General features: G+C 47.4%; 2 protein-coding genes across 2 annotated transcripts in view; both read right to left on the reverse strand.

Annotated features, from left to right (window-relative positions):
- Positions 1-3,512, reverse strand: part of LOC133460823 (growth/differentiation factor 6-B-like) — a 3,632-nt gene extending 120 nt beyond the window's left edge. The window contains 4 exon segments of the mRNA XM_061741587.1: positions 1-788; positions 925-1,264; positions 1,266-1,415; positions 3,444-3,512. The exon segment at positions 1-788 is cut by the window's left edge and continues 120 nt beyond it. Coding sequence (XP_061597571.1) covers positions 1-788; positions 925-1,264; positions 1,266-1,415; positions 3,444-3,512 — 1,347 coding nt within the window.
- A 1,354-nt stretch (positions 3,513-4,866) lies between these two features.
- The window catches only part of LOC133460824 (fibrocystin-L-like), a 91,278-nt gene continuing 70,481 nt past the window's right edge, over positions 4,867-25,663 (reverse strand). The window contains exons 54-76 of the mRNA XM_061741588.1: positions 21,189-21,352; positions 20,978-21,107; positions 20,774-20,892; positions 19,313-19,442; positions 19,064-19,237; positions 17,555-17,658; positions 17,090-17,216; positions 16,880-17,001; positions 16,707-16,797; positions 15,603-15,751; positions 13,056-13,178; positions 12,877-12,988; positions 12,662-12,778; positions 12,401-12,566; positions 11,365-11,597; positions 11,102-11,266; positions 10,848-11,005; positions 10,160-10,295; positions 8,969-9,316; positions 8,061-8,212; positions 6,885-7,031; positions 5,802-5,955; positions 4,867-5,713 (exon numbers count right to left, since the gene is read on the reverse strand). Of these exons, the coding sequence (XP_061597572.1) occupies positions 5,505-5,713; positions 5,802-5,955; positions 6,885-7,031; positions 8,061-8,212; positions 8,969-9,316; positions 10,160-10,295; positions 10,848-11,005; positions 11,102-11,266; positions 11,365-11,597; positions 12,401-12,566; positions 12,662-12,778; positions 12,877-12,988; positions 13,056-13,178; positions 15,603-15,751; positions 16,707-16,797; positions 16,880-17,001; positions 17,090-17,216; positions 17,555-17,658; positions 19,064-19,237; positions 19,313-19,442; positions 20,774-20,892; positions 20,978-21,107; positions 21,189-21,352 (3,530 nt within the window). The 3' untranslated portion in view covers positions 4,867-5,504. The remainder of the gene's footprint in view (positions 5,714-5,801; positions 5,956-6,884; positions 7,032-8,060; positions 8,213-8,968; positions 9,317-10,159; positions 10,296-10,847; positions 11,006-11,101; positions 11,267-11,364; positions 11,598-12,400; positions 12,567-12,661; positions 12,779-12,876; positions 12,989-13,055; positions 13,179-15,602; positions 15,752-16,706; positions 16,798-16,879; positions 17,002-17,089; positions 17,217-17,554; positions 17,659-19,063; positions 19,238-19,312; positions 19,443-20,773; positions 20,893-20,977; positions 21,108-21,188; positions 21,353-25,663) is intronic.

Here is a 25,663-nt window from a genome sequence, read left to right on the forward strand (position 1 = left end):
CGGCATGTCGCCCGGGTTCATGGAGTTCATGAGCGTCTGGATGATGGCGTGGTTGGTGGGCTCCAGGTGCGAGCGCAGCGGGAAGTCGCAGACCCCCCCGCAGTGGTAGGCCTCGTAGTCCAGCGGCGCGATGATCCAGTCGTCCCAGCCCAGCTCCCGGAAATTGACGTGCAGCGGCTTCTTGCTGCAGCGGGACCTGTTGGACTTCCTGCCGTGCCTCTTGCCGTGGCGCGTTTTGGACGCGGCGGTCCTGCGTCTCCTGCCGGCCCTGGTTCCGGGCCCCCGGTCCCTGGGGTCCAGCAGGGCCCGAGGCCCCTCCATCCTCTCCCCGAAGAGGCTCTGCCTGCGTGCGGAGCGGGTGAACACCACCAGAATGGCCCGCTTGTGCTGCGGCCGGCCGTGGCGCTGCAGGCCCAGCAGCTGCAGGTCCACCTCCCGGCCCGGGTTCTCCGGGCTCCCCGGGTTCCCCGGGTTCTCCTGCACGGCGCGCAGCTCCAGGCACAGGTGCCGCCCCCGGCTCAGGTGCTCCCGGAACACCTCCCACACGTCCAGCACCTCCCAGCGGGGCCCGGGCTCCTGCTGCAGGTCCAGAGTCCTGGAGAGCAGCAGCTGTTGGCCCTGGCAGGAGAGGAGCTGCACGTCCAGCGTCTCTGTTTCCGACATCCCCACATTCCCAGACGCTTTGGTGTGTATCCTGAGCTCGGCTCCCAGGACCTCTGCGTCTGCCGACAGCGCTGAGACGTCGAACAGATACTGCTGCCTCCTCAGAGGGGAGAGTGGGAGGTCATCTGTGGAAAGTATTAAAAAACGGCAAGGGTCAGACGCATTTTTCTCACGGAGATGATGTACAAACCACAGAGATGTGGAAAAATCCGGCTGATTTTCTGCTCTGAATTAATAAAAAACGGGGAGTGAGTCACATACCTTCTCCACTGTCCACAAAACTGGCGATAGTGTTGGCAGCTTTGGAGGAGCGGAAGAAGCTGGCGTTGAGCCCCAGCTTCTCCGCCGCGGAGAAGGTCTTGTAGATGGAGAGCATGTAGTCGTGAGGACGCACGGGGCCCCTGGCGGGACGCGCGGCGGGGGCCCCGCGGCCGCGCGCCTCCTCCTCCGGGGGCCGCGCGTAAAGCTCCTCCAGGCGTCCGTCCGCTGCAGCCTCCGGCACCGCGTTGCTCCAAATGGAGAGGGCGCAGAACCCGGGGACGAGAGCCGCGCAGCACAGCAGAGCCAGCTGGGAGAAACCCATCCTCTGGTTGCGACCCGGAGCCAGAACCGGAGCCAGAACCGGAGCCAGAACCGGAGCCAGAACCGGAGCGCAGCTCTGCAGCAGGCGGCTGCTCCGCGAAGTGCGCGCAGCTCGGGAGGACCGGCGGCGCGCAGTCCCCAGGAAGGGGGGGAAACACGCCCACATCGTACTGTTACAGCTCATAAACAAAGTTGGATACAAGCACCAACCAATTATTTATAGACACAAATCAGCTCAAATTCAATGAACTGGTGGATTTCAAAACTGCACAGATTATGTTCAAAATCACCATAACATGCTGCCAGACTGTATCCAAAACATGTTTGATTTAAGACAAAGCCATTATAACCTCAGAGGGGTATACAGGAAATCAAAAATCAGAACCAACACCAAACTCAGATGCACTATGGCAGCGGTGGATGTATGGAATAAATTGGAGAGGGATTTGAAATCAAGTAGAACCTTAACCTTATTTAAAAAAAAAACATTGAAAAGAAGGATGATTTCTCTATAATGAGTGGTGATGCTTACTATGTTGCTTTGGGTATTCATTTAATTGGTGATTTGATTTTTCAAGGATGAAGGAAACATGTAGACTGCACATTTTTTTTCTTTATTCTTTCTTGAGGAATCTTTGTTATCCCCATGGAGGCAATTTGTTTTACTGGCAGTCTTATCACTTACTTCTTGCTTTTATTTCATTACTTTAAACGATGAATAAGCTTTGCTTCAGCCTACACCTTTTTCGGTCTGGATGTTATTTGTATGTTGGAAACTTTTTTTTTTGTAATGTTTTCTTTGAACAGTGTATTCGTTTCCTTGTCATTTTTATTTTATTTTTAATTTTGTAAAAGCTATTTTGATGTTTGTCTTTTTTTATTCTTTTTTGTGATGTCAAGACCGAAAATAAACTAAACTAAACTAAAACGCAAATTAAGGCCGTAAAACTAATTGTCCACCCCCCCGACCCTCCGCCCCCCCCCGGGAGGAGAGGAGGCTGCGCGCCGGTCCACGCAGCACCTCCTCCGGCAGCACGGAGCGTCTCCCTCAGGAACCACAAACTCTCCATAAAAACAGTCAGAAAGGAGTTGTGATTCTGGGATGTTGGCCTCTCTGTTTAGTTTAACATCTGTTCAGGCAGCGGCTGAAGTCTCCTGACGGCGGGGGCGCAGGGTTCCCGCCTGGCGCCCTCTAGTGGCCGTGGAGAGACACCGACGCGGGGCGGAGCGGTCGCGTTTCAGTGGATGAGCGTCGTTCAGCACCTTGGAGAGAGAAAAACATCAGGAGGAGAGATGTTTTGAAGTGTCCATCCCTCCATATATCCATCATCATGGGGGGGCAGCAGTCTCAACAGAGATGCCCAGACTTCCTTCACCCTAGACACTTCCTCCAGCTCTTCCGAGGGGAGTCTGAGACGTTCCCAGGCCAGCCGAGAGACAAAGTCTCTCCAGCGTGTCCTGGGTCTTCCCCGGGGTCTCCTCCCGGAGGGACATGCCTGGAACACCTCCCTAGGAAGGCGTCCAAGCGGATCCGCAACCCTTTCCCCTGTCAAACCTTGCCACTTCACTTCGGCTTCAAACTGCCCCAGCACATGTTGAAGGTCCCGGCCTGATGGAGCCAATAGGACAACATCATCTGCAAAAAGTATATAATATAATGTAATAAAAATTATGAACAGGACTGGTGACAAGTAATTACTGTACTGAAAACCTGGAGAAGGCCCGACGCTTTCACTGCATTAGGGGTAACCTGAGTCTAGAAACATCCGTCATTCAGCTGCCAAATCTGCAGGGTACTGTGACATCACAGACCCAGGTAAGAGTAAAACTGTCCAGCTTGCTTCCAAAGGTCAGTCGCCCAAAGTTTCTCTTGTGTTTTGAGGTGCGAGGAGCAACTGCCTGGAGATGCTGCAGGCGACAGTGCAAGAATGTGATCGCACTCTTTTAAAGTGAGCCAGAACCAAAGACATTCAGGTGTTCAGGTTTTGTTAAGATCCTTTTTGAAACCTCTTTTTCATCTAACCGATGTGATTATGAACCGACACCGTCAGACCCTGGTCAATCCACAAGTAGTCAAATGGGGCGAAACCAGCAGCCCCGGAAGCTGGAGGCAACACATTCACTAAGCTCAGGTCCAACAAAGGTTATCTTGGCTGGCTTAGTATCACAGGCTGGTAGAAACTCAAAATAGACCAAACCCTGTCGTTGGAATTGAACCAACATCGGAAAAGAGTCCTGCCAGAGCAGATCCACAGTCCTGCAGCCATCTTCGGGTCGGGCAGGACTGGGCCAATGGTGGGGGAGTTTCAGCTCTGGCAGCACCTGATCTGGGTATCGTTGTCCCGCGGCCCGGTTAGTCGACTCGGAGGGGTTTGGAGATGATCCCAGGTGAAAGAGGCCCAGCTTTTGCGTAAGGTTGAACCCAAGAACAGCACAGATCGAGGCCGGTGGAACGGTTCAGGGTCGAAACCAACAAGACGTGTTCGGGTCAGACGGGAGTGAAGGTTGCTGGTTCAGGCTGCATCCATCATCGTCAGTAATGGGCCGTCGAGGCTGAAGTTGGTGAGTTTGTTCCCTCAGGAACCGGCGCCGAGTCAGTCTCTGAGCCTGCCGGCGGGGTCTCTTAACTGTAATGTTGGTAGAAGACTTAACAACCCTTTAAACCCGCTGGTAATAGGGATGGGAATTTATAAGATTTTTACAATTCCGATTCCATTTTCAATTCTGCTTAACGATTCGGTTCTTTATCGATTCCCTTATCGATTCTCATTTGGAAAAAAACGACAACACAGAGGCAAATTGCGTTAATAAGATTGTTGTTTGTTGTTGTTTGTTAGGTAATTAGTTACCTGCAGTATTATTAACCAAGGACATGCTAACGTTGCTGATGCCGGTGCTGGGCTGAGAATTACTGATGTTGGTCCAGAGCGGATTGAAAACGTGACATTCATTAATTGTTACTGCATGCTGTGTGCGCAAATGTTGTTGCATGTTGGTAGAATTTCCTCCCCGACGAAATATCCCCTTGGCAAGTAATGAAAGTTGCCCTGTTGTCATCTTTTTGACTGAAATGTGACCAGACCTCCCAGCATTTGTATTGTTTGGGCGCCATGTTTACTATTGACTGCTAGCTTATGCAACGTACGTGATGACGTCATTCATGCCCGCTGGAATCGAAAAGGGAATAGTTGGCAAAATTTGAAAACAATTCCAAGGAATTGAAACACCGGGAACCGGTTCCGAACAAGAACCGGTTCTTGATTCCCATCCCCTAGCTGGTAATGACAGAAATGAAGACGGAGGTGTACGTTTGAACCCCTGTAGTATCGTTCCATTAAGCCCTCGGGATGCTGACGAGGCACAATACTCCTTTAATGAAGAAGTGCACTGATTATAGGTGAAAATAGAATTTATTAAAGAGATTTTCCTTTCAAAGACCCATAAAGTGCAACAGTTTATATGATTTAAGAGCCCTATCTCATGTGTTACATACAAAGAGGAGTGAATATGCTTCTTAATGTATAATTAAAGAAAACGTCATACTTCATTTCAGATTCAAGTGCATGATTATACTTATACTTAGACAAGTGAATAAACTTCTAACCCCTTATACGTCATTAAAAATCCACATGAAACCCAAAGAGGAACAGATCAGGTGAGTAAAGGTGGAGGTTTCCTTCATGACCCCTCTGAGGACCTCTAGCAGACGGGGATGCTGCCGGAGCAGCAGCCACCTGGTAGATGACGCTGACGGGGCTCAAGTTGGTGACTTTGTTCCCTAAAGGAACTGGCACCAAGTCCGTTTCCGAGCCTAACGGTGTCTCTTAGCTGTGATGTTGGTAGAACGACTTAACAACCCTTTAAACCCGCTGGTAACGACAGAAATGAAGACTGAGGTGTACAGGATGCTGACGAGGCACAATACGTCTCCTTTAATGAAGAAGTGCACCGATTATAGGTGAAAATAGAATTTATTAAAGAGATTTTCCTTTCAAAGACCCGTAAAGTGCAACAGTTTATATGACAGTTACAAAACTTTCAACTTAATTTCAGATTTAAGAGCCCCGTCTCATTTATTACATACAACAGGGAGTGAATATGCTTCTTAATGTAGAATTAAAGGAAGCTTGATACTTCATTTCAGATTCAAGTGCATGATTATACTTCTTTAAAAACATAAAAAATTCACATGAAACCCAAAGAGGAACAGATCAGGTGAGTAAAAGTGGAGGTTTCCTTCATGACCCCTCTGAGGACCTCTAGCAGACGGGGATGCTGCCGGAGCAGCAGACCGCCTGGTAGATGACGGTGACGAGGCAGAGGCTGCCGGCGGCCAGCGTGGAGGCGGAGCTGAAGATGCTGCCGTCGGTGGTGGTGGTGGTCGGGGTGGTGGGGGGGTTCCTGACGGAGAAGGCTTTGGACTTGGCGCCCCAGTCCTTCAGAGTGAAGGCAATGGTCAGGTTCTGGCCTGCAGGGAGAAGAGGAGTCGTTACTGGTGGGGTGGGGGCGGCACCGCCGCTGCTGGGTTCTGTGGAGGCGAGGAAAGGTGCACCCACCGCCTTGCTCGATGGACAGGTCGGTGAAGTTGGCCCAGCAGTCGCTGAACAGGATGGAGGCGTTTCCCTCCAGGCCGGCGACGGCGTTCCCGCTGGAGTCCTTCAGAGTGGCGGTTGCCGTGAGCGTCGTCACGCCCACGGAGACGCAGTTACCCTGGAAACGACAGCGCGGCGTCAACGGACCACAACCGCTAATATTTCTGTCTCCAGAGCCGGAGTTCACAACTGTACGACGGGTGAATATTAACGCATCCCATCAGGTAAAATGATATAAAGTTTATAGAAAATATATATATTTATCTACAGTATAACTGGGATATTGTGGTTGTTGTTTTTATTTTGAGTGACAGCTGGATTGCATTTACTAGCCGTTCCCTGAACTTGACATCAGTGTGAAATGGTTTGTGGTTTTGATGCAGATGTGGTTTTGGTGGGAACTGTTGCAGATGTGGTTTTGGTGGGGACACGAGTTTTCTCCAGAACAGTCGAGGGTCTGCTATGGTGTTCCGCAGGGTTCATTGCTAGGGTCTGCTATGGTGTCCCGCAGGGTTCATTGCTAGGGTCTGCTATGGTGTCCCGCAGGGTTCATTGCTAGGGTCTGCTATGGTGTCCCGCAGGGTTCAGTACTAGGGTCTGCTATGGTGTTCCACAGGGTTCAGTACTAGGGTCTGCTATGGTGTCCCGCAGGGTTCAGTGCTAGGGTCTGCTATGGTGTCCCGCAGGGTTCATTGCTAGGGTCTGCTATGGTGTCCCGCAGGGTTCAGTACTAGGGTCTGCTATGGTGTTCCACAGGGTTCAGTACTAGGGTCTGCTATGGTGTCCTGCAGTGCTAGGGCCAATCTTGTACAATTTCTACATGCAGCCCTTGGGAAATATAATCCAGAATCACGGCATCAATGTTCATTGCTATGCTGATGATACGCAGCTCTATTTGTCTATGAAGATGAAATCGAACTGTTAGCTAAACTTCAGGCATTCTTCAGTCTTAGGAACATCAAGGATGGAGGTTCATTAACTTTTTACTTCTAAATTCGGATGAAACAGAGGTTATTATTTTTGGTCTGGACGTGACGTCCGCCTCACCTCCTGGTCCACGGCCATCAGACTCGGCTGCTGGTGAAGAGGCCCCACGAATTCGCCGGCGAGCGGCTCGGCCACCAGCAGCAGGCTGGCCACGCTGGCCACGAAGACGGCAGTGGGCTCCTCCCGCGTCACGTTCTCCTTTGCCACCTGGAGGTCAGAGCGGACACCGCGGCGTGAAGCTCGGGGCGTGAAGCTCGGAGCGTTTTAGTTTAGTTTATTGGTCCTTTCAATTTCCACAACACAAATAACCCAAAGTAGAGGTGTAAATCGTCAGTGTAATACAAAAAGAAAAAAAATATATAATTTTTTGTTTTGATATATATATATATATATATATATATATATATATATATATAGATATATACAATTTTCACTAAAAACCAAGGACCAAAAGGTGTAGACTGAAGCCTAAGCTTATGATGCCTAACCTTTTCACAAGAAAAAAAAAAGGGGAAAAAAAAGTTAGCTTTTAAAAACTAGTGCATTTAGAATTTGGAGAATGAGACAAAATACATAAATAAATCCATACGAGAAGCTGCCCGAGTATAAACAAAATAAATGTACACAAACATACAGCATATTCCACATGTCATTACTAAATATCATTCCATACAGTATATATATATATATATATATATATATATATATATATATATATATATATATATATATATATATATATATATATATATATATATATATATATATATATATAAGCACATACATACACATACACATACCTACACATATACATACATACATACACACACACAAGCATATACATACACATGTCCATAGGTACATGCCTATGTGTATTATACCTTTGTTTATGGTATGATATGTATTAATCATTTTGTATTTATATGTCCTTTTGAATTGTAATAAAGTGCTCCACATTTTCATTTCTGTAATGTTCCACGGATGAACGTTGGTTCTTGCCTTTGTTTTCCTGAACATATATGTTCCCCTTAGTTCATATTGGCTTCTGAATACTGTCAGGAAGTGTTTTATTGTTGATTTTAAACATAAATTGCGCTGTTTTAAGGTCCACTAAGTCTCTGAATTTCTCTGAAATCTCTGAATTTAAACACATTTGAATTTATGAATAATCTAATCTATCTAGCTTGAAACTCGTGGCGTGAAACGGCTGCTACAGGACGGTCGGCGATGCCTCACCTCGTTCCAGCTCGGGTCCGAGGACGGGGGAGGGGGAGGGACGATGCCCATCGAGGACACGTTGAAGCCGATGGACCGACTGAGGTTTCCAGAAACGGCAGCTTGACCCAGATCATCGGCGATGTTCTTCAGCAGCGTGAAGTCCTCCTCGTCTGAAAACACGGCGAAAACAGACCAGTGTCGTAAGAGTATTAGGGCCATGCAGGGGAAAAAATATTTGAGAGGGGAAGATTTTTTTTTAATGTGCACTTCGAGAAAAAAGTCGTAATGTCGAGATTAATATTGAAATACAATTTCAAGAATAAAGTCGAAATTTCGTAAATAAAGTCGAAATTTCAAGAAAAAAGTCAAAATGTCGAGATTAATGTTGAAATAAAATTTCGAGAAAAAAGACGAAATGTCGAGAATAATGTTGAAATACAATTTCAAGAAAAAAGTCGAAATGTCGAGAATAATGTTGAAATACAATTTTGTGAATAAAGCCGAAATGTCAAGAAAAAAGTCAAAATGTCGAGATTAATGTTGAAATACAATTTCGTGAATAAAGTCGAAATGTCTCCTCTGGCCCATCAAATCCAGTTAGAGCGACTGACAGTTATGCAGCAGCAGCCGTAACTAACTAACAAACTTACATCTTTGGAACGTCTATAGCCCTACGAGGCATTTTGTAAAGACACATGTGCTTGTTTGTTATAGTCTCAGAAGGTTGACTTTATTCTCGAAATTTTGACTTTTTTCTCAACATTTAAACTTTTTTCTCGAAATTGTACTTCAACATTTATCTCGACATCTCGACTTTTTTTCTCGATATTTCGACTTTTTTCTCAAAGTGCATAATGGAAAAATAAATCTTCCTCTTCTAAAATATACCTTTTCTCTGCACCGTTTCCGACCCCCCCCCCACTAACCATTGGTGCCGTTGGCGGCCTGCTGCACCGGGGGTTTCTTGATCTCCACCTCCACCGTCAGGCCGGCCGACCTCCTCCGGCGCCGCGCCGCCCCCCCGTCCTCCCGGACCACTTTGGTGATGCGGATCATGTTGGGCGGGACTTTGAGGAACAAGGCCAGGTTCTGTATCAGGTTGGGGCCGAAGAATTCGTCCTCAGAGATGGCCGGCATGTTGAAGGCCAGGACCAGAACCGGGGAGGTCCGGACCTCCACCGGCGTGGAGCCTCTCAGCAGGACCCTCAGCATCTTGTAGTCCTGATCAAAGTAGTTGGCTCCCGCGGTGGCGTTCATCAGAGGGACGTACTCGTCTGAGAAGAAGAAAGACTTGATGTGACCTCTGGTGCATCATCTCCACATTGGAGACTCCCCCAGTAGGGATGTCCCGGAAATCGGGCCTCACCTTGTTTCAGACTTGATTGAAATCAGACGTTGCCTCCCCATCAGGGATCAGAAATATATTTTATTCTCCAGGGCGTCTACAGGTTTGACCGAGTTAAATTTAAAACTTTTTAATACCATTTTTAAACTAAATTTAAGACCAAACAGACAGTCACACACTTTGAACCCAATATATATATATATATATATATATATATATATATATATATATATGTATATATGTATGCATGGGTATGTATAGATATGTTTAGTTTTTTGTATAGAAATTAAATTAAATTTGATTATAATGAAATAGAGTTTAGGGGGTAGGATTTTACTTTACTAAGTTTTTACTTCTTCCTACTCCTTTTTTGAGCATGTTAATTATGCTGGATGCATGTTTTTATTTATATTTTTGTTTATTTTGTTTTCTTATTTACATTTATTTATGATTGATTATTATTGTTTTGTTTTGTATTTACTACTGTTTCATGTTAGAAATAAGATTTAAATTCAATTCAATTCAAAATAAGAATAGGGGACAACCTGGATCTGTCCATTTTGCATTTCTTCATTTTTTTAATGTGTTATGAAAGTATCTGATCGGGACTCGAGTGACTCGGAATCAGATTGGGGCCATAAAAACCTGATCATGACTAATCCTAATAACGATATTTCTGATATTTCTGATATTTCTGAGTGCGTGAAAATCAAATCCCCTTTTTACCAGATAACAAATGTTGGGACTATAAAAAGCTTATGAGAACCAGAACCTGCGGAGGTGGGCTCCATCAGCGTGTAGTCGGACCCGTCTTCGTTCCAGGCGGCGTTGGTGGGAGAGACCAGCTGCTCGGCGACGTACACGTCCAGCCGTTGAGGATTGGAGTAGAAAATGGACAACAAGACGCTCTGCAAGTCAAGGGAGACGCCGGAGATCAGAACAGGTGACTCAAATGGTGCTTTTCCACCAGCACCTACTCGGCCCGGTTCGGTTTGGTTCTTTCCCACTAGGGGTCTAACGTGCGGAGTAGATATTTTTTCTGTATCTATTCTGCCGAGGTTTTAAGCGGCTGAGTTGGGCTGTGATGTCATCACACTACAGGCCACCGATTTCAGCAGCAGAGACAAACTAAAAACATTAAAAAGCGTCGTCGCTTCTCTCTCTCATGTTTTAACTTGATATGGAACACAAGTCACAGACCCAGCAGCACATCTATCATCTCCTCCAGGTTCTACATCTTTAGTGTTGTTGTCTTCTTCCTTTAGATACACAATCAAATACGTCACAGCAGCTTCACTCCAACCTCCTACTTCTGCTCCTGGTGCTGGATTGTAGTGGAAAAGAAACCAGGCCAAGTTGAGATGAGTAGAGCTGAGTCGGTGCTAGTAGGTGCTAGTTGGTGCTAGTGGAAAAGTGCCAAAACTGTCTGTTACACAATCAGAGGGGGGCGGGGCACAGACCTCTGAGGGGTCAGAGTTTAGCATCATGAGGCGGAGCTTCTGCGGGCTGACGCTGCTGAAGTAAACGTCGAAGGCGCGGCCAGTGGCCACGATGGCGTGGAACAGGGACAGGCGCTTCTGGCAGGTGTAGCCGGCGCACCAGCCGTGGTCCTGCGGACCTGGACAGAGACATAAGAGTCAGCCTTGCCGCCTCCGACCAGCCCACGAGGCCCTCTGACCGGCCCGCGGGGCCCTCAGGGCCCTCGGGGTCTTACCGTTGATCAGGTCCACGTAGCCCCCCCCCAGCACGGCCACCGGCGACAGGCGTCTGGTCTCCGTGTCCGAGTCCAGGCTCTCGATTGCCACCATCCGGTAGTTCAGGCCGAAGCAGCGGTAGCCCTGCCAGGACTCCACGTAGGTGCAGTTCTCCCGGACCACACCTGGAACAGGTCAGGAGGTGGACTTAAAGAAGGACCTGAACCCCAGGACCTAAACTGCAGTCAGACTGGAGGACCGGAGGATCCACATCACTACGCACCTTTATGAGGAGCCACCTGCTCCACGGGGATCCGGCTGCCGTTGAGCGCCGTCAGCATGACGCCGGGGATCCGATAGTCCCCCAACCCCCTCCTGGGGTCGCCCCCCCACTCGTACTCGGACTGAGGCACCACGGCCCCCACGGCCCCCAGGAACGTCCCGTCCAGGTCCCTCAACAAGGTCTTCTTCTTGGCGTCGCAGTCCATGTCCACGCAGTCGGCCGGGTTCACTTTTCTGGGGGCAGAAATACCAACACATCAGTTTTCTTGGGAGGTAGTTCCTGATATTCTGAGCACGGTTTCCCTGGCATCCAATATGACGACACAGATGCTACTTCACGGCGGGTTTTGCCCACTGAGTGGCAGAAAGACTGAGTGGCAGAAAGACTGAGTGGCAGCGTAAACGTTCAGTTTGAGCAACTGGAAAACATCTAAAATGGGAAAGAGCTTTTGTGCGATCGACTGGACTCATAGATTTAGCAAGAAATCGGAGTTATTGTTTTACAGACTGACGAAAAATAAGCCTAAGAGAGACAAATGGATCGCTGCAATTGGCAGAAACAACTGGATTTCAGGCACCGAAACGTGGATTTCCGGTTCCCATTTTGTATCAGGTAATGTTGGATTTTTGGGTAGCTAACGTTAAACGGTCAAATCATAAAGTTCGGTGTACTCATCACTTTAATTTCACCAACAAATCCTGCCTTGAAGTCGGACCAAGCGTCAAGACTTTTTTGTAAGCCTTCAAGCTTTGTTTTGTATATTTCCCCGGTGTAGAAATTAAGTACATATAAATATCAGGAAACTCGATTTGTGGACAAATATTAATGTCCATGGACCACTGGTTCTTGGGGTAACTGTACGGGTCACTGTCAAGTCCAACTGCCTTTAATTTAAGCCGACAATCGGCTGTTATCCCGTCTTCTCCACTAGTTGCAGCCATTTTTGCTGATGTTTTGCCACTCGGTGCGAGTAAGGGGGCTGGTCCAGTGGGGAAGTGACGTCAATGCAAACCCTCTATAATAAGCAGCGACTCACCCCAGGTCAGGCCTGTGGATAAAAACCTCGTTCCCCTCCGAGCCGTCCACCATCTTGATGCTGGAAACCTGCACGGGATGCTGCAGGTCCTCGTTCAGGGGGTTGGTGATGAAGGCGAAGTTCGTCTCGCCGGAGCAGACGTTTCGGAAATTGACGAACGTCGTATCTGAAACGATAAAACCGTGAAATCGGTTCTTATAAGAGGTGGAAAAAGTCCCAAAGGAACCAAATCTCCCAACACCTCGGAGTCCCAGCACTCACCCGTGACCCTCATCAGCCCCTTGATGGCGTTGTAGTTCATGTTGAGGGCATGCGGTTTAACGGGGGCCGTGTTGTGTCCAGACTGAAAGGTCGGCCAGCAGATCCCAGATCTTCCTCCTGCACAGATTAAAGAGAAGGTGATGTTTGTGGATCACCTTAGAGACGGTAGGTGTCCGGTAGGAATGCATTAAAAGCTATTGGTGGCTGCATTTCACCGTTGGGAGGTCTGGGGGCGCGATGCGCCGCGCTGATGTCCAGGTTGAAGTCGCCGGAGCTCAGAGTGTCCGAACAGTCGAATCTTGGGCTGCTCCCGACAATCAGTGCATCCTGGGAAAAGAGCGGCGTGAGGAAGAATCCGCTAAATCCGCTAAATCCTAAAAACGAAGCGTCTCACCTGAACGTGAACGGTTTTATCGGCGTAGGCGTGCGAGAGCGACGGCGGCGCGTAGACGAGGGGCATGATGCCCATCCCGTTGTCCACCAGGGTCACGTTGGAGATCGCCACGTCCATGGTGACCTGTGAGGGGCGGGAGAAGAGGAGGGTGAGCGCTGCAGCACCCTGGGGAATTAATCAGATCATCCCGCTTCTCTTTTGTCTTTTGCTTAAGAAACGAGGACCTGAAGTTTAAAAAATAACTAAAACTTCAACCCGTTTGTCTTATCGTCAAAAACACCAGTTTAAGGTGGCATGAAAGTGGTGCGATACACTTTAAAAACCATTTCTGAGTCTGAGATTAACTTAATGTTCTCCGACCGGGAGTCAAGGGTTTCCATGGCGATGAGTCTGAGCTTAACTTTAGGTGCTCTGGAGTTAATGGTTTCCATGGCGATGAGTCTGAGCTTAACTTAATGTTCTCCGACTGGGAGTCAATGGTTTCCATAGCGATGAGTCTGAGCTCTGACTGGGAGTCAATGGTTTCCATGGTGATACTGAAAGCTGCAATAGTCCATCTGTCCCGGACTGAAAATGTACTAAAACTTTGTCTCAAACTATAAGAATTAAAAAAGACATCTGTAACTGTGGAGTTTTATCTGAATGGCAAAGCAAACATCTGAGAACAAGCGTCATGCGAGAACCTCGCTGTTCTGGCGACTAGTAAGAGGAAAAAAGATGCAAAAGAGTAAGAATAAATAATAATAAAAATAATAATAATAATAATAATAATAATAATAATAATAATAATAATAATAATAATAAAGCGTGATGATAAACATAGTGATCAGACTCAAACTGCGAACCCCCAGTGATGAGAAATTATATACAAACCCTAGACTTCCAGCACCTCCAGGGAGGTTTGGGGTCTTCAGTCTGGATAACAGTTAAACTGGCCATTATTGCATGTATGTGGTTGTATTATTGCATTTTTGTGTTTATGGTATGTAAATGCAGCGTTTGAACTAGGGCTGTAATCTCCCAGGGGACTGGTCGATTGATTAGTCCATCCGACCATCTTGATTAAAATTCGGATTGGTCGATTCTTTAATTTAATTTAATTTCATGGGGAGGAAAGTACCATGTTGTAAAGGGAGTGTTTTCAACCTCTTAAACGGGACACCCCTTGTTTTTGCTATGTTGGATTAGTCCAACCCACTGACGAGAGACGGATAGATGGTAAAGTAGGAGGACAACAAGGTCCGGTGATTGTTGAACTCTGTCATGTCAAAGACGTCTGCAGTTTGACAGAATTTCATAAAAATAGATGACGGAAAAAAAGTTGAATGCAACTTTGAAAGCAGCAGTTTGGATCACAGCTCCTCATCAAACTGAATCACCTGAGAACATTAAAACCAACCTGCCCCGTCCAGTTTGATAATATGAACATATCAGAATTAACATATTTAAACATTTTAGTCTTGTTAACATTGTTTTGTAACTGAAGGCGCATCCCGGTGCTGGATGTTGAGCCTCTCTCTCTGTTTGCGGTGGTGTTGTTTTTTTAAAAATATGTTTATTATATTTTATATATATATATATATATATATATATATATATATATATATATATATATATATATATATATATATATATATATATATATGTTTACATTTATTTGAGTCTCACCAAAATATGGGTGAGTTCACCCCACTGTAGTTGAACCAGAAATAAATACTCGCCCCTACGGTGTACGGTGCAGAATAAAGTCACCACGTCGGTCATTATTAAAACATGACAAACAATTGTTTTATATAAATAATATTACTCTTATTAATTTCGACAGGCTGTAGTGTGTAATTAATTTCAGAGCAAAACATTAGATCAGAAAGTATTTAATATATAATTTAAGTTTCTAATTATTTTTGTCCGGCAAAAAGAATTAGAAAATTAAATTGTAAATCCATAGACAAAATTAACTTTATTAAATCATATTCAATATACAGCAAATCGACGAACCCCCCCCCACCACCACCACCAGAAAAAAACGAAACAATTAGTCGATTTTGATTACAGTTTGAACTACCAGAGAAACACACCGCCACGCTGGTGGGGGGTTCTGGGATATGTTGTGTCCTTAGTTGTTTAAGGAGAATTCTGTTTACATCTGTCAGTAACCTCTTTGATGTGTCAATCAAATTTTGTTGTCAGTTGGAAACCATGAGTCTGAGAGAACCAAGATCATAGGTGGCGTTCCTCAAGGGTCCATTCTCGGGCCGCTTCTATTCAACTGTTAACTGTCAGCTCCTTTAAATCAGGCCTAAAAACATTACTGGTTAATTAAATACTTACCTGCTGGACTCTACTGCCCTTACTTTTTAACAACTTGTGCTTTTTATTATTTTACCTCTGTTCTTATCATTTTATTTCATTTTATTTGTTATTTAGTGTTTAATTGTGTCTTGCTGCTTTTAATGTTGATGTAAAGCACTTTGAATTACCTTGTGTTGAATTGTGCTATACAGATAAACTTGCCTTGCCTTGCCTTCAGAACTTTGATGTTCCTACCTGGAAGTAAATGGCGAAGTCGAAGCTCCTCCAGATGAAGAAGCCCCGGACGGCGCTGCAGCCCGGCAGCCCGTCTTTGTTCAGGTAGACTCCGTACAGACCGCCGTGAGCCTCGTTATCCACCCAGGCCTCGTTACCGTTCGAGGATCCTGCAAGGGCAGAATATGTAGGTAGATAGGTAGATATATGTTTATTGTCCCCGTGGGGATATTTGTTTGCAGCAAAAGACACACATTGCAATTTGACAAACATAGCATAAAAACAGGGGCACAGAACGGTAACACAGACACGGTGCATGGTATTGCCCAGCCAGCTGGGGTGCTATTTCCTAGAAATATTTAAAAGTTTAATGGCTTGGGGTATAAAGGACTCGTTTGAGCTGTTTTTAGTGAACAAGGGGGAGCAATAACGCCGAGCTGATGGCAACAGTTTACAACTGGAGGCAAGTGGGTGCCTCTCATCAGCCACAATGGTCTTTGCCTTGTTTGTTACCCGTCTCTAGATATGCTCCCGAGGCTGGGTAGGGTAGTCCCTAGTTGTTACTGTCCTCCGAACAAGCACTTTCAATAAAAGCACAATAAAACATGTGGACCATTTTGCCTTTTACATTACAAGACAAGACAACAGTTTCTTTAAAAAGTACAGTCTTTGTTGGGTCTTAGTGCACAGGCAGTCAGACCAATTGTCCCATTTAAGTTTGTGATCAAGCACAACCCCAAGGTACTTGTATTCGGTTACAGACTGGATCACCTCTCCGTTGATAAAAGTGGGCGAAAATGAATTTTGCTTCCTGAAATCAATGGTCATTTCCTTTGTCTTTAAAGTGTTGAGGACAAGGTTTGCCCTCTCACACCATTTAAGAAAATGGTCAAGAACTGGCCCATGCTTCACTCCATCATGCAGAAGCCTAACTAATGCAGTATCATCTGCGTATTTAATAAAGTGTCTGTTGAAGAAAGTGCTTGTGCAGGAGTTTGTGTACAGAATAAATAACAGTGGGGATAAAACACAACCCTGAGGGGGCCTGTAGAAGTGTGGCGGGAGAGATGTTCAGGGTCATTTCCCCCCCGAACACAAACACCAGCATCTCATCACAGGACTCACCTGCACACGGCTCGCCGTCGATGCGGTACGCCACCCTCTCGTACCCGGCCACCACGTTGTGCTGCAGCACCACGTTCGTCCCCTCGTTGATCTGCCGGAAAAACACCCAGTAAATTAACGACCACAAATGTCTGGACCTTTAATCCTGGAGGTGAGTTTGGATCTGCAGGAACCTCGATGGCGGCGTTCCAGTCGAAGTTGAAGGGCTCCTCTCTGCCCCGGTACGAGCCGGGCCACAGCGTCATGGTGACCAGGTTCCTCCTCAGCGATATCTTATCCCCCCAGATCCTGATTCCTGCACCCAGGTGGTCAAGGCTCGTGATGAGCGGTGAAAGGAGGGAACACGTACGTCACTTACGGCTTCTTGGACTCTAACTGTTCACCTTCTCCGACGGTGTGGTGGACGATGTTGTCGTCGATGTCGAGTCCCTCCGTCCCGAAGACGCCGATGGCCGGGGAGAAACCGTCGTGGAACGCGCAGCCCTGGATGTACGACTCGTTTCCTGGAATCTACAAACACAGAAAAGGTTTTTAAACTCCGCAACAAGCCGCTGCTGGTTAGGTCAAGCTGGTTAGCACCATTGCCATATTTTTTTCTTTGAATCAAAAAAGAATACGACTATCTGTGTTTGACGACAGCTATTTTGTGTTATTTTATAACTTTGTTGTAGTTTTGTTTTTGTTTTTGTTTTTTTGTTTTTTTTTAAATTATGTTTATTGGAAAGTGTTTTTTTTAAATTGCGTAATTTGAAGAAGCCCCTGAGCCTCAGGAATCAGACCTCTCATACTTGTGAGACCAAGCTAGTGGACACATTTCAGGTTATTCATGAAAGTGTGTGTTGCTGCACCTCTCCCAGGTCCAGGAAGGCCACGGAGTATCGCGGGTCGTAGTAGTCGGTCCAGCCTTCCTGCCCCGAGCGGAAGAACTCCACGTTCCTGATCTGAGCTTTTCCTGCAGGAAGAAAAGATGGATGCATGAAGGAGGGTTCTGCTTCGTCCTGCGTCTCGTCCTCGCAGTCCTTCTCCTGCTGATGGTGATTCAGCCAATGGAGGATGAGGATGAACTCTTTATGATTCTGCCTTTATTTATTCATCATTATTATTGGTATTTTTCAGTATTTATGAACTGGCACTGAATAATCAAAGACTGGTAGCTGGAAGAAGGAATTACGGAAGAGTATTAGGGCCAGGCAGGAGAAAAATAAAAATAATATTTTAGAGGAGGATGATTTTTTTTCTCATTATGCACTTTGAGAAAAAAGTTGAAATGTCGAGATTAATGTTGAAGTACAATTTCGAGAAAAAAGTCAAAATTTTGTGAATAAAGTTGAACAACATATTGATTTGAAACACATATCACACATATGCAGTTGCATAACTTCAGAAACGTACCCTTAACGTTACGCTCCAAGGATGTAAGTTGGTTAGTTAGTTAGTTAGTTAGTTAGTTAGTTACAGCTGCTGCTGCAAAGCTGTCAGTCGCTCTGCTAACTGGATTTGATGGGCCAGAGGAGACATTTCGACTTTACTCTTGAAATTGTATTTCAACTTTATTCTCGACATTTCGACTTTTTTCTAAACATTTCAACTTTTTTCTTGAAGAGCACAATAAAAAAAATCTTCTCCTCTGAAATATTTTTTCTCCTGCATGGCCCTAATACTCTTCCATAAATCAGAGAAAGGTTCATCTGAATAAGTATTGTTGCAACATTATTTACTACATCCAGTTAGTTTTTAACCATTTAGAAGCCGAATCATCCCAGTTCAGTCTATTTCTTTTTTTATATGAATTAATTCACATTTATTTCATCGTCATATTTTTGTCATGGAATATTCATTAATTTGGTGTGAACGTGCAGCTTCAGTTGAAGACATTTAACAGACGTTTGGCCTTCATCATTTAAACAACTACAGGAATAGGGGTGGGGCGATACGGGTAACTCACAATTCAATACTGTGGTGATATGTGGCCCACGATAAGGATAATATCACGATATCTACGATATTCGATATATTGTAAGAAATTTCATCAACGATATATCACGATATATGTGGCTGAAAAAGATAAAATACCCATAAAAAGGAAAAAGTCTGTAGTTATGCATTTATTCAATGCCAAAACGTCATACAATGTACAAATAAAGTGCACTTGTGTAGAGCCTCACTGCCTCCTAGGTTTGTAAATGTAAACACTGTGCAAGTGCATGAACATTAATAACATGTTTTATATAAACCAGGACAGTGCACTGCTTTGTTTCTAATACTGAAAAGTCAGTAAGCAACTTAATTTTGCATAGTACCTCACTTCCTCCTAGTGCTGGGTTTCAGATCCATTGATTTGAAGGAAAGCTTCTCACCCTTGTAGTCTATTCCTGCGCTGGAGAAGGCCCCCACCAGCAGTCGGGCTCCGAACGACTCCGCCGCCATGTCGGGGTAATCCTGGCCGACGATCCTGATGTTTCTGCTCAGGAGGCCGACGTCGGCCGCCAGCACGTAGGACAGAGACGTCCCCGGCACCGAGTGGGTCTCACCTGAGGGGAGACAGGATGGGGGTTTACACCTCGGGTGGGGAAACTCGATCTGTGTCTCTCAGAGCTGCGACTGACCGATGTGAGTGTGGTCCAAGGGCCGGTCCAGGGTCAGGCGGCGGCCGTCGGCCGACACGCCGGCGATCCGCCGCTTCTCCGTCTCTGAGGCGTTGAAGCTGGTGGTGGAGACGACCAGCTCGTCTCCCACCTGCACAGGTAAGGAAGGCGGCACGTGAGCCCCAGTGTTGTGCATGAACGAGTTCAAATGAACGCGTTCATTGGACACGTTCATTTCTGTAAGAACGTTGAACTGAACGCAACATATTTGCAAATAAAGGACTTGAACTTGTTCAGATCTGCAGATCACAAACTGGAATTTGAACTGTTCAGATTAAGTGAGTTAATTATTATTATGGGAAAAAAAATATTTGAAGGGGAAGATTTTTTTTTTATTGTGCACTTCGAGAAAAACTGCACTGAGGAAACAAGTCTGAGCCTCTGCCTCGTCAACTTCACATTTGAAACGTCATGTGGAGTTGTTATGGGTCTTCTTGGAAAGACCAAGAAGACCCATAACAGCCCCAACCGACCCCAGTCCCACTGCTGCACCTTCAGGGGGTTGATTTCCCTGCAACAGGTAGACAAACTGATAATGGACTACATTGTTGGAGATTTACAGTCTCTGATTAAAGTTGAAAAACCACCAGGACAATACATGATTTTATACCACGGTCTGTGTGAATACTCGATTCTGATTCTGATTCTGATAGAAAACGAGTTTGGTCAAATTGCCTGATAACTTTAATATCATTACGCTGGATCAACTGCCAGGTGGTAACCACGGCAACGGAGATTCAGAGAAGAAGAGCCAGCTACCGCAGGATGGCGACATGAGTCATTTTGTCATTTCTTTTAACTTATTTGGTGAATTTAACAATTTTGATGACTGCGATGCAGAAGAGGAGAGAAAAGAAAATAGCCGAGTGGAGCTGAGCGGACTAGAATATCTCCCGTTGCTAAATCGTATCTCAGGTCCGTCCTAGTTACTGGAGAATCAACACTGTGTCCATTGCATAAGGACCTTATGGGACGGTAGTGATTGTTCCAGGTATTAGTCAGACCCTCAGGTGTTACCAAGGAAACTGAGTTATGGCTTGTTAAAAAACTTTGTAATTTACCAGGTTACAACGGCTGCAGACGAGAGATTAAATAGTCCGCTCAGCTGTGGCTTGTTATAAAACTAATGATTTCAACTGAAAACACATTAAAGCATGAATAACTGATTGTTTTTTGGTAAGTCACTGTGGTATATATCCCTTACGTAAACAGTGAACAGTTTTAGGATAGGGGGGCGTTTCATTCGCACTTCTCACCTAAAAATACTGAAATGAACTGAATTTGAACTAGTTCAAAGTGAAAATGATGAACTATGAACGTCAACTATTCATTTTTAAACTATGTGAACTGAACTTTGAACTAGTTCATGAGAAGTAGGAACTTGCACAACACTGGACAAAGCTGAGCATCAGGTTACCAGACCTGCCAGTCCACGGCCTGCGTCAGCGTCAGGGTGGCGGCCCCGGCCTTGGCGGTGGACGCCAGTTTGCAGTGGTACACGTTGTGAGGCTGGCCGTACAGGTCCAGGGAACCGAACACACCTGAAACACACCGCCAGCAGTGACCGGGGGGGGCCGAGCCGTCATAAACCACAGGTACGACGGCCTGCAGGTGCCGAACACTTACCCAGGACTTTGGACCCCTGGTTGGGGCCGTTGGGCAGCGGCCAGTCGGGGGTGCGGTGGTCCCCCCTCAGGGTGATGGTCAGATGACCCCTGAAGGGCTTGTCCGGCCACCCGGCGATCAGCCTGCCCCCCTGCAACGGCCAGAGACGGGATTAGTCCAAATGACACATTTTAAAGATGTGTCTAAGATAAGAGTCGTGGCGGTATCTGACCTGGATGGAGATGTACACGGCGTCTATCGCCACCGTTCTGAACTCCGGCGTGGACCGCGTCTCTCTGCTGGACGAGGCGTCGGCCGTGTCGGGGATCTCCAGGACTCCGACGACCGTCAGCTTGTTGAGCGGAGGGGTGTCGGCGTCCAAGACGACCCACTTCCCTGTGAGCCGGCACAGATTTAGATTTGTTTTCAATTTATACTGTGTACTTTTAATACTTAATGATTACTTAATAGTTATTTATTGTTATTAATAATAATAATAATAATAATAATAATAATAATAATAATAGGCAAGGCAAATTTATTGATATAGCACAATTCAAGACAAGGTAATTCAATGTGCTTTACATCAACATTAAAAGCGGCAAGACATAATTAGACAGTAAATAACAAATAAAATGAAATAAAATTATGAAAAGAAGGTAAAATAATAAAAAGCACAAGTTGCTGAAAACTAAGGGCAGTAAAGTACAGCAGGTAAACATCTCATTCGCGGTTTTCAGAAAGTATTTAATTTAAGAGTACGCTTAAATACCCTCACTCACTCACTCATCTTCTCCCGCTTATCCGTTCCCGGGTCGCGGGGGCAGCAGCCTCAGCAGGGATGCCCAGACTTCCCTCACCCCAGACACCTCCTCCAGCTCTTCCGGGGGGAGTCCGAGGCGTTCCCAGGCCAGCCGAGAGACATAGTCTCTCCAGCGTGTCCTGGGTCTTCCCCGGGGTCTCCTCCCGGTGGGACATGCCTGGAACACCTCCCTAGGGAGGCGTCCAGGAGGCATCCGGTACAGATGCCCAAGCCACCTCAGCTGACTCCTCTCAATGTGGAGGAGTAGCGGCTCGACTCCGAGCTCCTCCCGGGTGACCGAACTCCTCACCCTATCTCTAAGGGAGCGTCCAGCCACCCTGCGGAGGAAACTCATCTCGGCCGCTTGTATCCGCGATCTTGTCCTTTCGGTCACTACCCAAAGTTCATGACCATAGGTGAGGGTAGGGGCGTAGATTGACCGGTAAATCGAGAGCTTCGCCTTTCGACTCAGCTCCCTCTTTACCACGACGGTCCAGTACATCGACCGCATTACTGCGGACGCTGCACCGATCCGCCTGTCAATCTCACGCTCCATTGTTCCCTCACTCGTGAACAAGATCCCGAGATACTTGAACTCCTCCACCTGAGGCAGGACTTCTCCACCCACCCGGAGAAGGCATGCCACCCTTTTCCGGTCGAGAACCATGGCCTCGGTCTTGGAGGTGCTGATTCTCATCCCTGCCGCGTCGCACTCGGCCGCAAACCGCCCCAGCACATGCTGGAGGTCCTGGTCTGATGAAGCCAACAGGACAACATCATCTGCAAAAAGCAGAGATGAAATCCTGAGGTTCCCAAACCGGATCCCCTCCGGCCCCTGGCTGCGCCTAGAAATCCTGTCCATAAAAATTATGAACAGGACCGGTGACAAAGGGCAGCCCTGCCGGAGTCCAACATGCACCGGGAACAAGTCTGACTTACTGCCGGCAATGCGAACCAGACTCCTGCTTCGATCATACAGAGACCGGACAGCCCTTAGTAGAGGGCCCCGGACTCCATACTCACTCAGCACCCCCCACAGAATGGCACGAGGGACACGGTCAAATGCCTTCTCCAGATCCACAAAACACATGTAGACTGGTTGGGCAAATTCCCATGAACCCTCGAGCACCCTGCGGAGGGTATAGAGCTGGTCCAGTGTTCCACGACCGGGACGAAAACCGCATTGTTCCTCCTGAATCCGAGGTTCGACTATCGGCCGTAATCTCCTCTCCAGTACCCTGGCGTAGACTTTCCCCGGGAGGCTGAGAAGTGTGATCCCCCTGTAGTTGGAACACACTCTCCGGTCCCCCTTTTTGAACAGAGGGACCACCACCCCGGTTTGCCACCCCAGCGGTACTGTCCCCTTCCTCCATGCAATGTCGCACAGGCGTGTCAGCCAAGACAGCCCTACGACATCCAGAGACTTGAGGTACTCAGGGCGAATCTCATCCACCCCCGGTGCCCGGCCACCGAGGAGCTTACGAACCACCTCGGTGACCTCGGCTTGGGTGATGGATGAGCACGCCTCCGAGCCCCAACCCTCTGCTTCCTCAGTGGAAGGCATGTCAGTCGGGTTAAGGAGATCCTCAAAGTATTCCTTCCACCGTCCGACAATGTCCCCAGTCGAGGTCAACAGCTCCCCACCAGCACCATAAATGGTGCCGGCAGAGTACTGCTTCCCCCTTCTGAGGCGCCGAACGGTCCTCCAGAATTTCCTCGAGGCCGACCGAAAGTCCTCCTCCATGGCCTCCCCGAACTCCTCCCAGACCCGAGTTTTTGCCTCCAAGACTGCCCGAGCCGCGGCCCGCTTGGCCTGCCGGTACCTATCTACTGCGTCAGGAGTCCCACCGGCCAACATAGCCCGGTAGGACTCCTTCTTCAGTCTGACGGCATCCTGTACTTCCGGTGTCCACCACCGGGTTCTAGGATTGCCGCCACGACAGGCACCGGAGACCTTGCGTCCACAGCTTCGAGCCGCCGCGTTGACAATGGAGGCAGAGAACATGGTCCACTCGGACTCGATGTCCCCCGCCTCCCCCGGGATCCGAGAGAAGCTCTCCCGGAGGTGAGAGTTGAAGATGTCCCTGACAGAGGGCTCAGCCAGACGTTCCCAACAGACCCTCACAATCCGTTTGGGTCTGCCCGGTCTGTCCAACCTCCTCCTCCGCCAGCGCATCCAACTCACCACCAGGTGGTGATCAGTTGACAGCTCAGCCCCTCTCTTCACCCGAGTGTCCAAGACATGCGGCCGAAGGCCAGATGAAACGACAACAAAGTCGATCATTGACCTCCGGCCTAGGGTGTCCTGGTGCCATGTGCACTGATGGACACCCTTATGCCTGAACATGGTGTTCGTGATGGACAAACTGTGACTCGCACAGAAGTCCAACAACAAAACACCACTCGGGTTCAGATCGGGGAGGCCGTTCCTCCCAATCACGCCTCTCCAGGTATCACTGTCATTGCCCACGTGAGCGTTGAAGTCCCCCAGTAGAACAATGGAGTCCCCAGTTGGAGCACTATCAAGTACTCCTCCCAGGGACTCCAAGAAGGCCGGGTACTCCGCACTGCTGTTCGGCCCGTAGGCACAAACAACAGTGAGAGACCTATCCCCGACCCGAAGGCGCAGGGAAGCGACCCTCTCGTTCACCGGGGTGAACTCCAACACATGGCGGCTGAGCTGGGGGGCTATAACCAAGCCCACACCAGCCCGCCGCCTCTCACCCTGGGCAACTCCAGAGTAGTGGAGGGTCCAGCCCCCTTCAAGGAGCTGGGTTCCAGAGCCCAAGCTATGTGTGGAGGTGAGCCCGACTATCTCTAGCCGGTATCTCTCAACCTCACGCACAAGCTCCGGCTCCTTCCCCCCCAGCGAGGTGACATTCCATGTCCCCACTGTGAGGGTTGATGTCCAGGGATTGGGTCGTCGAGGCACCCCGCCACGACTGCTACCCAGCCCACAATGCACCGGCCTGCCATGGTCCTTCCTGCGGGTGGTGGGCCTACTGGAAGGCGGACCCGCGTCGCCGTTTCGGGCTGAGCCCGGCCGGGTCCCACGGGCAAAGACCCGGCCACCAGGCGCTCGCCTACGAGCCCCGACCCCAGGCCTGGCTCCAGGGCGGGGCCCCGGTGACGCCGATCCGGGCGACGTAACGGTCCTTGGTTTATTTGTCATCATGTAAGGCTTGTGAACCGCTCTTAGTCTGGCCCGTCACCCCGGACCTGTTTGCCATGGGAGTCCCTACCAGGGGCGAAAGTGCCCCCGACAACATAGCTCCTAGGATCACTCGGGCACACAAACCCCTCCACCACAGTAAGGTGGCGGTTCAAGGAGGGGCTTAAATACCAAATAAATGAAATAAAATGTTATTAAAAATTATTACTATTATTATGAATAACTTATTCATAATACTACTACTACTACTACTACTACTACTACTACTACTAATAATAATAATAATAATAATAATAATTATTATTATTATTAGTATTAGTATTAGTGGTATTATTATTGAATTGTGGAATGTTTTGGTCCATAAATTAAGACAAACATCCTTGGAGGTGGACTGTAAATCTTCCTCTCAACCCATAATATTTTTATGGTGTCAATATCTATATATTGTAAATTATACTTATACTTACTTAATGTAAATGTGTCATTGATTCCTATTCTACTGTCCCTCACCTCGTAATAAAAAAAGCAATGCCACCTCTGATCACACAGGGGCACAATGATGGCACAATGATGGCACAAAACCAATCAGCTTCCGGTGTAAGGCCAAACGAGGATCACTTCTCGCTGGTCAAACCGCCGGACCGGACCGGACCCAGTCATTAGTACAGCACTATCACTGGATCCTTTCATCTTAACAGCAGATCTGTGGCCCCCGTGTGGTCAAAAGTGGTAT

The sequence above is a fragment of the Cololabis saira genome, chromosome 15 (genome assembly GCF_033807715.1).
Source record: "Cololabis saira isolate AMF1-May2022 chromosome 15, fColSai1.1, whole genome shotgun sequence".
Taxonomy (NCBI): Eukaryota; Metazoa; Chordata; class Actinopteri; order Beloniformes; family Belonidae; genus Cololabis; species Cololabis saira.